Source organism: Neolamprologus brichardi, chromosome 7, assembly GCF_056152115.1.
Source record: "Neolamprologus brichardi isolate AB-2024 chromosome 7, ASM5615211v1, whole genome shotgun sequence".
Lineage (NCBI taxonomy): Eukaryota > Metazoa > Chordata > Actinopteri > Cichliformes > Cichlidae > Neolamprologus > Neolamprologus brichardi.
In genome coordinates this window covers 24378659-24394133 of record NC_142110.1, presented here as the reverse complement: position 1 = coordinate 24394133, position 15475 = coordinate 24378659, and the positions used below count along the sequence as shown (strand labels likewise).

The 15475-nt window shown below is 38.6% G+C and overlaps 1 protein-coding gene across 1 annotated transcript in view; it reads right to left on the bottom strand.

Moving 5' to 3' along the window:
- Nucleotides 1–15475, bottom strand: part of cftr (CF transmembrane conductance regulator) — a 41557-nt gene that overhangs the window by 9766 nt on the left and 16316 nt on the right. The window contains exons 10-21 of the mRNA XM_087843345.1: nucleotides 14855–15031; nucleotides 14180–14371; nucleotides 9574–9668; nucleotides 8837–8923; nucleotides 7624–8380; nucleotides 7346–7477; nucleotides 7230–7267; nucleotides 5679–5965; nucleotides 5420–5499; nucleotides 4859–5009; nucleotides 2804–3031; nucleotides 996–1096 (exon numbers count right to left, since the gene is read on the bottom strand). Of these exons, the coding sequence (XP_087699471.1) occupies nucleotides 996–1096; nucleotides 2804–3031; nucleotides 4859–5009; nucleotides 5420–5499; nucleotides 5679–5965; nucleotides 7230–7267; nucleotides 7346–7477; nucleotides 7624–8380; nucleotides 8837–8923; nucleotides 9574–9668; nucleotides 14180–14371; nucleotides 14855–15031 (2325 nt within the window). The remainder of the gene's footprint in view (nucleotides 1–995; nucleotides 1097–2803; nucleotides 3032–4858; nucleotides 5010–5419; nucleotides 5500–5678; nucleotides 5966–7229; nucleotides 7268–7345; nucleotides 7478–7623; nucleotides 8381–8836; nucleotides 8924–9573; nucleotides 9669–14179; nucleotides 14372–14854; nucleotides 15032–15475) is intronic.

Sequence of the window (15475 nt, the reverse complement as noted above, 5' to 3'; positions counted from 1 at the left end):
GAGCAAAAGCTGAAGTACAGGCAGTTCAGCCTGCTCTTTCTCTCTTTGATCTTAAACCCTGCAGTATCCTCCAATATTGGTAAGCCATGCTAAGTCAACAAAGTGCTGTTACACAGAACAAAAATGGCCATTGCCATCTTTAATCTGCTGCTGACTGCCTTTTTGATGGTGTAAACAAACTGACATATAGTATAAGGAGCCACAACTATTAACCACCATACCCATCTGAGATGTGCTTTTCTCTATTTGAGTAAGAAGCATCTTGGGTGAGGAAAAACCCCACTTCACTAAGAATACAGTGTCACCATCTAGTGTCTCACTGACCTATATGCTGTGAATTTATTGGCCAATTGCTTTTATCTCAACAACGAGATCTAAACCTCTTACAAACAGTAGCTACAGGTCACCATTGACTGAGAGGCATCTTGTTGAAGAAAATGAGGCACAGTGTGTCTGAGCTGGAGAGGTTATATTCTGCAAAGGTGGGATTCAGTTCCCAAAGGGAAAAGTGCATAAAGCATGCTATTGTAACAACAGTCATCGTTTTAGTACCAAAAGAATAGCAATAGTGCCCATGAGACATGTTATACTGTAAGACCACACAAAATTTAGATACTACAGAATTCTAACCTTCCAACAATGTATATTGAGCAAGAACTTGACAACAGTGAGGAAAATCTTCCTATTAACAGAAGTAAACCAGCTGGGATGAAGAGAAGTAGAAGAAGGAAAATACTAACATAGAGAAACATCCAAGTTTTTTTTCCATAGATGTGGTGAACCAAAAGTCAGTACCATCAATAGTGAAATAGACTAACAGTAAAACCTTTGTTTGAAATGCAGGTTTATTTAACAAAACCTTCTTAGGTGTTCATCTGCCTGAATTCAACAACTTATAACTGGCCATTGACTGTTTGGTATATATTGACAATAGCTTTATGTGTGTATGTGTGTGTGTGTGTGTGTGTGTGTGTGTGTGTATGTGTGTGACATACCATCCCATCTACAGCGATGCTGGTGATGACAGCCCACTGGAAAATCCCACAGATAAGCATAGCCAGGGCCACAATAATGCCAATCTCTCCTGGTTTGTCCCCTGTACAAAAACACGCATGGACACACACACACACACACACACACACACACACACACGCATCAGTAGTGTCCAATCAAAACTGCTCTCTCTGATGTCAGACCCGCATTCAGGTATTGGAGCGCTGCTACTGGGTCCATTGGAAACTAATGAGCTGTGTAATGACCCATTAATGTGCTCTCAATATAAACTGATCCTATGACGCAACAACCCATGGGTTTGTGTGTGTATACCTGCATTCCAATTCACCAAGAAAACACTTGCCTCCTTTTTGTACAAGACATTTTATCCTTGGGCATTTGAGCGGTTCTGATGACTTTTCACAGGCAAACTGTTCTCTTCTTATCATCATCTAACTCTACACACTGCAAACTACAGATAATACTGGGGTTTTGTCCTTGTTAGGCTCAGTAGGCATATCAAAGTGCTTACTAACCAACATGTGGGAATTTTCAAAATGTTCTTGCAACACAATTCAATGTCTAATCATCATTTAATCACAATGATTATTCTCATATTCTGTAATGTCTCCATTGCAAACTGACTTTATGATCTCCTGTCATTTGGTTGTTCAAATGCACCAGCTCCTTTGATTATAATCATCTAAAGAAATCAACTGGCCACAATCTAATCACAAAAATATTCTTTGACATTTGTCACCGATGAATTCATCCAGTCACCAGTTATCCTTCAGCAAAATGGTCAAAGTCAAAGTGATTTGACACTGACTATCAGAAATGGAGAACAGGTTAATTGTCACTGTTTGTGGGCAGTCAGATGCAAAAGACAACAGTGACGAGAACTGCAAAACTTCCCGGTAACTTCTGAAATGATGTTAACTGCAACTTGATTCTGGTGGTACCCCTGGTGTGGTATGCCGTGTGGATTTCCCAAAACACTGAAGAAGCTGCATCCATATTGTTGACTCAAGGTGAAACTACACCTCGTGTTTGATCTGAGTAGACCACAAAGGTTTAGACCAAATAAGTTCAACTTATTATTATGGACTTATTATGAATGAAACTGAAATGTAATTTAGCATTCATTTAAATATTTTTTCTGGCAGCTTTCAAACCAATTATTTAAAAAAAAAAAACATAGATAGAAATAAAAAATCTGTCAGAAAAAATGTAAATGCTGCAACAAAAATATGAACCTTGACTGGACTTTAAGGTGTGAAAAAGCCAAAATATTTATGATACACTTCATGTATGTTATTAATCATGAAATCTATTGTACATCACCACAAGCACAGCTTCACTAACAACACCCAAAGGCAACAAACAGGCAATTCCCTTCGAATGCAGTTCACTGACTTGCCACTTGAGGCTGGTTCCAAAAGCAGGTCAGTCCTGACAGATTCCCATGCTGAAACTCCCAAACTTTAGCCATAAAAATGTCTGCGTTTTCACACTAGTGCTGTTTTCCCCTACTTAACAACTAGTACTGGCAGGGATTTACTTTTATGTTTTTAAGTCTTACAATTTGGTGCACAGCTACTAGTTATCAGGTGCCTATGTCTTAGCTTTGCTCCCTCACAGTTTATAGATACAAATTGCTAACCAAGCTTGTTTGACTGTTATGTTGGCTCTGAACACTTTTGTCTAAATATTGACACTTCAAAATGTGGAGTCCATAAACATTAGTTGAGGTCATGGTGGCTCTCTCTCTTTTATATAAAGTTTATTGTCCACATGTAGTCACACTCACTGTTGCTTCCGGTTGCGATGAAGGCAGCAGCAGTAAAGAACACGGTGAAGAGCATGTCACAGCGGAAGAGAAACCACCGCAGAACAGACAGGTAGTGGAACCAGGCAGCCGTGTGAGTGTTCAAAGCCTTGTGGAAAAGTGTCTCAAAGTAGGTCTGGCGCTCAAATGCCCGAATTGTCCATAAACCCTTTAGTGAGAGGATGAGATGGGAGAAGATCGGGGTACGAGCTGCAAGAAAAGAAAAAAGAAAAGACTTTAAAACTCTTAATGTATAAGCACTTACTTTGTAAAACAATCCCTGCATTACATATCAGATATCAGACTGACAAATAAAAATAACTGCTAACTAAATACTCTAAAAGGTCATTTAATTTCACTACTTGGTACCTTTTAGTTAGGTAACACTTCTGAACTAGAAAACTACAATACATATAAATTCATTAAACAAGAATCAACCTGGAAAACTTTAGCAGCAACCCCTTCTGTAAAGTTGAAGTCACTTTATTTGCACATCTTATGTCTTTATGGTCACAATAATTTCTTCAAGATTAAAATTCAATGGCCATGTCTGACTAATATAAACAGAGCATAATTTCCACTGTAATTTGTCCCTGTGAATCCAGTGGGTAAAACACCAGGATGGGCTTAGAGGAAATCCCAGCTCAGCTCATTTCTCTGACCCCAGTGAGCTCTCAGCAGCTCCGGAAACATCTCGGCGTCATCACTGAAACACATATTCACTGACAGAATCGAGGGCACAGCAGAGAAGCCCAAAAAACAGAGCGGCAACTTCGTCAGCAGCTTCCTCATCCTCTGACTGTACAAACCTCCTTTCTTCTGCTCTGTCGGCCTTTTGCAACAGTGCAGTTCTTCAACTTATGACCACTAAACTAAAATGAATTTATATGTATCGTGTTGTATTGTAAGTCTCTATATTAGATACTAATTGTAAATATTTTAAACCCATTACATTTCTATTACACTTAAGTGCACTTAATGAGGTTGTTGATGACACAATATCTACTGTTCATGTGTGCATTACACTAAAGCTAAAGATGGACAGTCGCCACTAGCAACACAGTACATGATGAAAATGTACTGTACTGTAATATGAAGACAACAAACAGATTTCTCTGTTACATTTATTACAAGCATCTGACTTTGAGAGAAAGTGTAGTAAATAAAGACAGACTCCTGTAGATTTGGCCTCTTTAAGCCCCACGAGACTGTAATGATTATAAATGATTAAAATGGCACTGCTTTGAAAATCTTCACTAATATAAATACTTTCATTATTTAGCAGGTAGGCTTGATTTTTAAAGCCAAAAGCCAAAAATCTTTTCTGATGTCTTGAGGAGCTCAAAGGAAAACAACCAAATATGAACATTATCCAAGTCTCAATACTGGAAGAAAACAGTTCCTCTCTTTCTGAGACACCCTGTCCTCTGATTCAACCCTTCCTCTCTCATGTTTTCATGTTTCAGTGACTTTTGGCCTCTAAGCCATCTGCCAGCTTTGCCCACTGACTGTGGTTCCTTCTCAGAGGAAGCATCCCTCTTCCTCTGTTCTCAGTATTGGTTTTCCTATTATGTTCTCACTTTTACTGATATATTTCACTACTCACTTTCATTACTCTACTCTTTTCTGAGCCCATGTTCTCTCCCCTCAAAAAGAAAATAAAAACTCATCTTCAGGATTAAAGTCTGGAAGAGCCAGAGCTAAAGAACAGCACCCAGACATATGCCTAATAATACATCACATACAAAGCAGTAAGAACTATTTAAATAATACCATTATGCTTTACGAAGAAGTAACGTTTTTTCTCATTTTTTTCTAGCCTCTTTTCTTACATAGGTTATTTAGACAATTTATCTCGAAAGATATGTAAACATATTATTAAACTACAGCAAATTTCATTTTTTCCCCCTTTCTACATTTTACATTTACTGCTGGAGTCACTAAAACCTATCCATCATGACAACGAGCTGTGAAATTCAATACATTTTTTGACATTGCACTGTCATCTCTAACGGCCAACAACTCTCCAATGCTCACCTTCAGCCTCCAGGACTTTAAGTTGCTGTCCAGTTCGTAGAAAGTACTTCCTGAGGAAAACATAGATAAAAGCCAATGGGAGAGCAGCGATGAAGATGTATGGCTCTATGATGGACACAGTGAAGATGGCACCGGCGACGATTAATGACACCTGGTGTTTGGAAAATATGTTAATAACAGATATGAGCAGACTTATTATTATTTGATATTTCTGGCTTTAAAAAAAGATGTTTTCAGTTTCCCTGTTCTTATTTTCACTGCATGTTTTAATGTTGTTTTTAATCATTTTTCTTTTTTTATTATAATATGATTGTAAAACTTTTACAGAGGAATAAAAAACATTGTCCAATTTCTCCAGGGAAAGATTCAAAAGGTTAAAGGATAAATTGAGGAAATTGAATTTTGAAATTGAATTGTCATTTATTTATTTATTCTGCTTACGATTGCACCCCATTAATCAATTTACAATGAAGAAAGAGGGAATATTTGTTGCAGTAGTTTTCAGTCACTTTTTGCAGTTTCAAAAACGATGCATCATCATCCACTGTATTGAATAAATACCTGTATGAGGTCAAAAAGCACCAATGGCAGCATGTCATCTATGATGGCCATGTCCTTGGTGAACCTGTTCACGATCCTGGCTGAAAGAGGACAGCGAAAGTGTGAAGGTGTTGTAGTAAAGGAAGATATTAGTAATCAGTATTGATAATCAGATTTGTTCTACAGGGATTCTGTACCATCATTCATTTATTTAGTGACATCATCTAGGCCATTAACCAGTAAAAATCTGTTTTACTCAAAAAGTAAAAAAGCAAAGCACCTGTTTTTATCGTGTTGAGCACAGACATGGGGGCTCGCAGCACAGAGCTAAGCATCTGTTCATGCAGTCTTTTGGACACAGTCAGTAATGTATGCACTAAAGGGAGACCCCTGAAGAATCCCAGGGCCAGAATACTGTCCGCATGGGCTACAAAGATGTAGATGATGTAATAAGCACTGGTGGGTGTCATAATAACACCGAGATGGCCAGGCGGCGACGATGCATTGGGGTGCTGCTCATCAATATAGTTGGGCGATGAAGGATTGGCGGCGTCCCTCCAGACCTCACTGTTGGATGTGAGGAATGTATAATAAATGTTACATGGAGCAATTCTTCATTATAGAATAGATCACAAAATTACCTTTATTGATTTCTGCATAATTGTGACCTCTAAATGTAAATTACTGATGCTAATAAACAGATATTTTTAATGTTCGCTTTTGGTTACTCTCATTTACACATTTAAATAAAGCAGCAGTTAAATCAGCTCATGATAGAGACAATTACACTTATAGTACTTGTTTTCAACTCGTTTTACATGAACAGAGCTAATTCATCGTCCCTCACTGTAACCTAAAGATGGAAGGCTTTGTCTTTGTCTAGTAATTAACATGTAATAATTAAACAATTAAATAAACAAATAACCACAAAAATAAGTACATTTAAACCTACTGTCACATTTAAAATCAGTCACCAGTGAAAAATAAGAAAAGTGAAAAGAAATATAAGACCTAAACACAAGTTCACTTAGAGCCATTTGACATGGATTTGATCAGAGGGTGAACTTCTGATCCATGTGGATGTCTATGTGCTAGTTTTTTATTTCTTCAAGCCAACACACTACAGCGCAACAGCCATGCATGTGTCCCCTACTCGTTAGCATGTGAATGTGCACAGCGAAGGAAATCGTCCAAGGACCACCCTTATAAGCCTCGGTCATCTCTGATAAATTCATTCGAAGTTCCTATTGGATGATGCTGGAAGGAGTAAATGACACAATCTGCTTGTTTTGTCACCATATGTTGGGTGGCTGTAGCACAGGTGGTAGAGCAGGTCATCTTCTGACCGGAAGGCTGGTGGTTCAAACCCTGCCTGTCTGCATGCCAAATATCCTGGGGCAAGACTACTAGCCCCAGGTTCTCTCTGATGCAGCCATCAAAGCATGAATATGTGTGAATGTTAGTTAGTAACTTAAAAAAACAGTATAGAAAAGAGTCCTTGTGTGAATGTGGGATGTTAAATGCCTCAGGAGAGTAGAAAAGCACTATATAAGAATCAGTCCATTTATCGTATACATGGGCCCCATTTGTGTAAACGTCCTTTTAACCATAGTACTCAATTTTATGATTTACAACAAATTATTTTGTCCACCTGGCTATAGATTGGGAGCCAGTGGAAAACCAGTGATTTACAGTAAGGTCTGTAAATACTATTTAAATAGTATTTACAGTTAACATGATTAGAGAGCTCAGAGCACACTAGCTGACTATCCAAAGACAAAGAGAAGAATCTGCATTTTCTGTTTAAGGCAACATGAAACATGAGACTTACTCAGTAATAAGAAAAATACCGAGGACAGAGCCAGCAACCTATTTGTGAAAAGAAAACAAAATGCTGTTAATTAAATTCACACAATAACACAAAAACCCCAAATCTTTGATTTTTACCTCAATGACAGAGACAATGAAGATGAAAATGAGGACGTAGACTAAGTTCCTGTTGGTGTTTACGTAGCGTAGGTAAGTGTTCCATGAGGTAGTTTCAAAGACATTTTTGTCACGTTCATCTGCAAAGCATTGCTGTCAAGAAACAGGATAGATGGGTTTTAACCATGTGACTTACTTAACAATAATTTCTTGATTTTGGTACATAGCACAGTTTGTGAAAATATTTTTACATAATCATTTTCAGAGACATAACAGGATAATATGTTAAAAAGCCTTACCTCCATGTCTTCTTCATCCACATCTTCACTAATGTCATAAACACTGTCCTTGGACAGGCGGCGGGAGTAAATGTCCAGGTCTGATGCAAGACTGTACTGCGGTGTGATGGAGAGCTTTTTCCTGAAAGATGACTGCATCTGCTCTCTGCGCTCTTGGCCCCGAGCACTGGTGATGAACTCCAAGACAGACTGGCGCCGCTGCCCGCTAAGATGCTGAAACTCATCATGGTACAGGTTACTCCTCGGAAGTGCCTCCTCTATTTGTTCATCTTCAGGCACTACAGAGAATCTTCTCTCTGGGAGTTCATCAGACCTGTCTTCCACTGTCGTGTTTCCAGTTTGTTGAGAATTCCCAATGAAGGAGAACTTGCGGGCAGCTGCCAGAGGATTAAGGATGAGTGACTGCTTGCGTTTTTCAGGGTAGCCATCACCTAGAGGATGGCTTTGAGCTGGTGCATGTCGGAAAGACTGACGAATTTGCTCTGGGCCACGGAAACCAGCGGTTTCATCAACTGAAACCCTGCGAAGAGTTTCTGTGAGAATGGATCCACGCCGCTCAGCATTGACGTTGTCATAAGCCTCAAGACCAAGAAGCAGGGAGCTGAAGTCTGGACGCTTGGCCTGCAGCTCTGAAAAGGTGCCATAGAAGTAACAATCTCCATTGTGCAGCAGAAGGATTTTGTCTGCACGTTTGAGATGCTCCAACTTGCTGGTTACTACGACACGAGTCTTGGAGGCCATAAGTTTACAGATGCAGCTGTGTGTGGATACAAATGCACACTTTAAAAAAAGTCTGACAAAGAAGGGCTTATTTCTTTCTAACAAATGCAGAATAGAAATTATAATTACCAGAAACTATAAAAATCGAGCTAGTGATATGGATATTTATATGAATGTGTATTTATATATACACACATTATAAGAGTGTATATATAAATACAGTCAGGGATTTCACAACTCTAAAAGTTTACAAGCAATTTTGTCTGCTTTTCCAAAATGGAGGCTAACCAAAGACCATCCAAGCATAAAAGCTTTACTCTATAAAAAGAAAAAAGAAAGAAATACATTTCCTGCGAAGGTTACATTGTGATAAAGCAGTTATGACTCCCAACAGAAAAGAGCATTTTCAGCGTTAACCTTGACTTTGAAGTCAGTTTTTCGCCTAATCACCCCGACCTCCTCCACATGAAAGACTCTCTGTTATCACACGCACTTTTCAAAGATCTCTTTTTCTGTAGCGATGTCCAGGTGGGTGAAAGGCGCATCCAGGAGGTAGAGGTCTGCATCTTTATACACAGCCCTGAGAGAGAAACACACATATTAGGTCACAGATAACAAGGAAGGTAAAGAAAATGTTCCAATTTGCTTTAAAAAACAAAAAAGCAAACAAACAAAATTAGAGAAAGCATAAGATGCAGAAAGGCAAAGAAGAGAAGCTGGAATATATCAGTCACAGTGAATCGCTATGTTGATAGCAGAAGTTTAAAAAAATCAAGGAGTGGCTGCAAATTAATGTTAGCACACTAAACCAATAAATAATGCATGGGAACACGAGAGTTTCTGGCTGATCCACAGAGATTTAAAAGAGCAATAAAGCTCGGGCTGTAAAAGCCACAGAAACCATAAAAAGCAGACAGCAACACACATATGAGTGATATGGGATCCTGAGCAGCTTCTGATTAAGTACACTGATACTTATTCTTTTTGCTGGACACATATACTGTAGCTAGAGGGTTATTTTAATATCGTTAATGTTTTATGATATTTCTTTTATGTAACCTGTTGCTATGGAAGTGCTACAGCGATGATGTAGAACTTACAGAAGAAACACACAAGTTGATACAAAACAAGAACCAAAATTCTAACTAATGAGCAAAGGTAGTCTGTGCTGACAGACAAACAAGAGTGAATGAGGCCTGCTGACAGATGTTCAGGTGTGACAGAAACTACCTGGCAAGGCAGAGACGAGCTCTTTGACCACCACTGAGGGTCCCCCCTCCATCGATGAGATACGTCTTGTCTTTCTCGGGTAGCAAAGCGAAGTCCTGGAGAGGAAAACAGGGAAAGAGTGGGTATAACACATTAGACTGGCACATAAATACCTTAACTTCCTTGTTTTTATCCTCTGGATTTTTCATTTTTATGTTCTGTCATCTTTACTCTTAACTCAAGATCTGTGGACCAAATTCAGCCCTTCTTAAATTTGAATCCAGTCCTTTTATTAGTTTAGGTTCTCAACAAATTTTGGCCTCCTAGATGCAGCTGTGGTCTGCAATGCAACACCACCAAACCAAAGAGACAAGTGCACAGTCACTGCACACACCTGCGAGCTTACAAGCTAACCAACACAGAACGGCACAGCAGGCAATTTCAAAAGGTGGAAGACTCAGAACTTCTTTACCAAACATCTCTTTGCAAGTTGATCTCTGTGTTCAAAGAACATAATCTGTGTTGTGATTTTGGAAAACTAGAAAATCAATTTTAACTTTTTATTCAAATGTCCTACCCAAAGTTTCGGTTGTAAATGTTAGGCCTACTACACAGGCTATATACAAGAACATAATGCAAAGATGTATTATTTACCTTTATTATTTTTGGCATTAGTAAAAATACCCATACTCACATTACTTGTCACTTGCTCATTAGTCACAGGCTGTTACAAAAGTGTTACAAGAAATGAAAGCCTGTGAAAATGTTTCTGTCTGGCCATTGATGCCATCCACTCAGTTAAACTGTTCGACACCCTTGTTGTAAAGAGGGCAGAAAATGAAGTGGATGATCTTCTTCATAAAGAAGCTCATTGATTTCATGGAGAAGTGATGGCCTCATGCCTGCTCACTGAATGAATGGGCAACATAATGAAACATGTCCAAGAATAAAGAAACAAGAACAAATGCAGTCCTCAAAGTGATTATACCTCATTTTCAAAGTTATCCTGTCTATATGCTCACATGGGCATTTTCAAAAATCGAACTAAACAAAAGCACAAAGCATAGATGGCACATGAACACTGTCACGTAGACATATGGCAGCTAGTGATTATGAAACAGTTACAGCAACAGGAATGAAGTGACAGCACAAGTTTATCATCATTCAAACTTCCTACCTTTTAAATAGCTTCCTCTGTCTGGATAGGAGTGTATAAAGGACCAAGTTAACAAATTGTTTAACAGCTTTGTAAAATAAAGCAGTTAAATAGTAACAACAATAACAAAAAAACCCAAAAAAAAACAACAATTAGAAAGAGAAGAAAGCCTCACCTTTGACTATCAAAAAACTCTTGTAGCTAAAAATGGCTTTACAGTGGGAAGAAATCACACATTTGACGCATGTCCTCAAATACAAAATAAAGGCAGAGTTTTTCTATTGTGTGTCAGCTCTGTCTGTGTTTTTGTCAACTGTCAGCGCCACGAGATGTGACTTCACAGTCAATAAATATGATGGTCCCACACACAGCATGGGCTTCTCGACTGATTTCAGTAAAAGTTGTCGTTTTTTATTTTATGTAGTTTATATTTTGCACATTGCATTAGCCAAGGCTAATGTGTCATGCTAAAAGTCTAACTGATCAGTTTAGCACAGCTTGAAATGACTTTTTCAGTGAAAGAAGGAATCAGTTTTCAGTGTCTGGAGCATCAGCCTTTGTGCATTTAATTATTGTTCAGGGTCAGATCTGTCCTGCTGCTTCTGCACTGGTCCAAGACAGTTAATGTTTCCATATGGAGTAGTATAGGTATAGTATAGTATAGTAGTATATCAGGGTCTTATTTTATTAACTTCTAGCATTGCATTGAGACAACTTTCAGAAAAATGAAAGTTATTTTTGTGTGTACCTACTACCTGGTGTTCCTTCCAGCTGATGCCATGGATATATTCAACAAATCAGAAAGTAAAATCACACCAAACCTTTGAGTAGTGTATGTTCAAAAACTGACACTTCTAAGTTGTGTGTGTGTGTGTGTTTTTTGTTTTTTTTTTAAATCTCACTGCCTCAGATCCAATGCTCGTCCATCCAGCTAGTTGTGAGCTGAAAGGCTTGTATTGCATCCCAGTGACATAATGTGAGATTTCCACAGCAACAGAGGAGACATTATTCTGCTGGAGGTCCGTCACTCAACACTGAGGCTTTATGAGAGAGTACATGTGTCAGAGTTAGAGACAAGCATAGAGTTTGCAAGTATGCAAGTATTTGTGTTTGTGGGACACATAATTGGTGTAAATGTGGACTGGTGAAACCTGAACCATCGCGATGCCCTGCAGTGGCTCCACACAGGCAGCTTAGCAGAGAGAATCAGATCACTGACTAAGAAAAGACTTCAAAAAAAAAAAAAAAAAAAGCTGGCAAAGATTTCACTCTGCTGAAAACACTCTGATTTTTTTTAGTATGTAGTCACATTTTCAATCCAGTAATGCTGCCATACTTTCAGTGACTCAGCTTGTGATCTGTTTACAGTAGGGTGAACAGATCTCAACATACTAAATGTGGACAAACACATAATTTTAATTTTAATTTAAAAATAAACAGTTATCAGAGTGTCATGTAGCATGTACGGGGCAATTGTTTGTTTATACTCCCATATTCTCTTTTTGTATTTTTCTTAGCTTATCTCCTTCCTAATAAGAGTTTTGGGGGTTTAGCTTGGCTGTATGCATAGATTGGCACCATATCTAACAATTTTAATCCAATGACGACACACATGTCACCTCACACCACACACTTCCCTCCCTGCGCGAAGCTGACAAATTACTCAAGCAAACCATTTTCTCAGAATATACTGCCGCTTCATTTTCAGTTCAGTTTTACTTCTATAGTGCCTTATTTTCTTTATACTGGTGTTCATGGTTCTCTCCTTCACATTTGACAAAACAAGCTTGTGATTTCTGGGAATTTGTAACTTTCCCTGATGAGTTTGGCATTAGACAAGATAATCTTCTCCTGACTATGGTTAAAAAGCCTTCGCTTGATATACATTGTGTAAAAACCAGAGTTTAGAAATGTGCATGTTCAGCAGAATCAGCCAAAAATCAGGGACATTGTCTCAAGATTTGGAAAAGGGGGACAAGTAATAAAAATGCTGTGCAGTCCCACATAAAGAGGGACATCTTGTCACCTGAGTTCATTGACAGTTTACTTCTTCTCCTCTGAGAACAGCAGTCTGGTCAGTTCTTGTTATTTACCAGTAAGAAGCTATCTTAGTGGTTAAAAAGTATCAAAATATCAAGACACTGTCAAATTGTTGCTACATGCCAACAACTATTATCATCCATATTCCGAGAAAGCTCTGAATAGTATGCACCTCTGGTCAGCTTCCAGTGTGGCTGCCATTTTTAGGAAGTCCCATTCTGGCCACTTGTTTGCTTGTAATTTCACTATGAACTTCAAACATGTGGCAATAGCTGGATCTGCAGCTTGACGCAGAGGGGGTTTTAGTGCAAGAGTCCAAAGTTTTCAAGCCTGAAGGTGTAGTCACGTCAGGACTATCATGACAATATCCTCACTTTGCAAACGTTTGTCACTTGATTCACAGACAGACCCGTGCTTGTGTTGTGCCAAAGAGAAAACTGAATGTAAAAGTGAGACCGCTGACTTCTCAGTCCGTCTACATTTCCACTCAGCCATGGCCATGACCTCTGGGCAGTGGCCAAAAAAAATGAAACTCTCCGTTATGCTAATTTCAAACAAATAAATATTTTTAAAACAGAAATTTTCTGCTGTAATTAAAAAAAAAAACACACACGTTCATTTGAGCAGGTTTTTGAAAATATCTTCATCCACATGAAAACAAGCACACAAAAACACTGCAAAAAAGAAAAAAAGGAGCCAAAGCAACAGGTGGCAAAATAACCCTAACTACAAATAATCCCAACCAATCAGAACACAAAGAACCACAACACAATGTGCCACCTGACATTAAGAGAGGAGATAAAGGTGCGCCCTTTTAATGCTCCAAGACAAAACCTTTGTTTTCCAGAATGGAGATATTTTTTCTTTTCAGTGGCTACAAACATATTTCACGTGTCAAAACACAGAGGAAAAGGCTAAGTTTACCAAATTACCATAAACATGTGGGCATTCCATTTGATCTCTCCAGCCAGAATTTTTTTTTAAATCCCAGTTGGAATTTTTTACTGGAATGGCCTATAAAGGTGGATTTCCAACTCAGAAAGCCAGAGTAGCCCCACCAACTCTGATTTAATTATATATAATTATCCAAGATAGCAGTAGCACACGTAGCACTGGTAATTTGTACTGCCACAGCTGTGCATTTGTAACTAACTAAATAAGCCATTAGCAGAGCACTGGCCAGGCTCTACCCATGAACTTGCTGCTTTAAAAAAACAAAACAAAACTGAAAACCCGGCACTTGGGTGCATTGCTAATAATGCATGAACTGCACATGTACTTTGTGGTTTTTTGCAATAAGTACCAGGTTATCTGTATTCTGCATGAACAGCTACAGCCACCATGACTGAACAAGACAAATATAATTCCATGTTTGCAAAACAAAAGACACAAAGAAAAGGCAGCGAAAGAGAATAAAAGGAATAAAGGTACCTCTTCCAGCTGGCAGGCCTGAATAACAGAATTGTAGCGGTATTCATCATAAGTCAGGCCAAACAGGATGTTGTCACGAATCGTCCCTGGCATAATCCAAGAAGTCTGGGGTGAGAAGGAAATGCGACCACTGTGTCTAATTTTACCCTCTGTTGGCACCAGTTCTCCCAGAATCATCATGAGCAGGGAACTCTGGAGGAAACAGGAGAGCATGGTGACACTTTATTCTTCTTCATCTAACTGTGTTCTCAACTCAAGGAATATGGAGTGAGTCAGCATGTTTCTTTCATTGCTCAAGGGAAACTGGCATTTATTGCATGTAATTATTTATGAGCCAATATTGAGCTATTATGACAGTGAAGGTTGCAAATAAACTTGTCTTATTCATACAATTTGTTACATTATTGTTACATTATTCATTTACTATTGTTTCAAACGTGTGTTGCCAAGTTGCACAGTAGCTTCTTAAGGACAGATAGATTATGCACAAGAACACATCTAATACGGCTGGGGGGTGTTTCTTCCATCTCTTCTTTAATTTGCATTTATTGTCCATTAAATTAAAATTATTCACCAACATCAATATATTGACAAAAAGCTATATGTGTGCAGACAGACATATCGGTCAGACTCCAGTGACTCCCTAACCAGAATTTAATTTAATTGAAATCCTACCTTTCCTGAGCCAGTGGATCCAGCCACAGCGAGCATCTGGCCTTTGTCGAGGTGCAGGCTGATGTTTCTGAGCACAGGGGTGACATAGAGATTGGTGAAGAAGAGCCCGGGGTCACCGTTCAGGTGTCCATTTGCTTTGCTCTCCTGCTGGATCTTCTCAAACAACTCACCAATACGCTGTAAAGGAGTTCATAGGCAGTTACTAAACATGATATCTGTATGTGGCAAAACATTGTTTATCATTTACTTACTGCATATTAAGATTTCTTAAACAATTTAATACAAAAGAGTTCATTTTCTACACTTTAAGGTGACTTTCATAATCAAACATCTCCTTTTAATGTATTATAGTGAATCATGTGACACTTTCATTTACAAGACTCTGTGTACCTGCACGCGGCATGCATGTTTCTGTTTTTCATTTTGTTGATAAAACTGCTTGCTTCAAGGCTGAGTGACTGTGTCCATCATGCTGTGCTCTCAGGCAGCGACACTAGAATAAACTACTGCTTTGAAGATTAGGCTTAAAACTTTCCTTTTTGCTAAAACATACAGTTAGGCTGGATCAGGTTACCCTGAATCCTCCCTTAGTTATGCTGCAGTAGGCATAGGCTGCTGAGG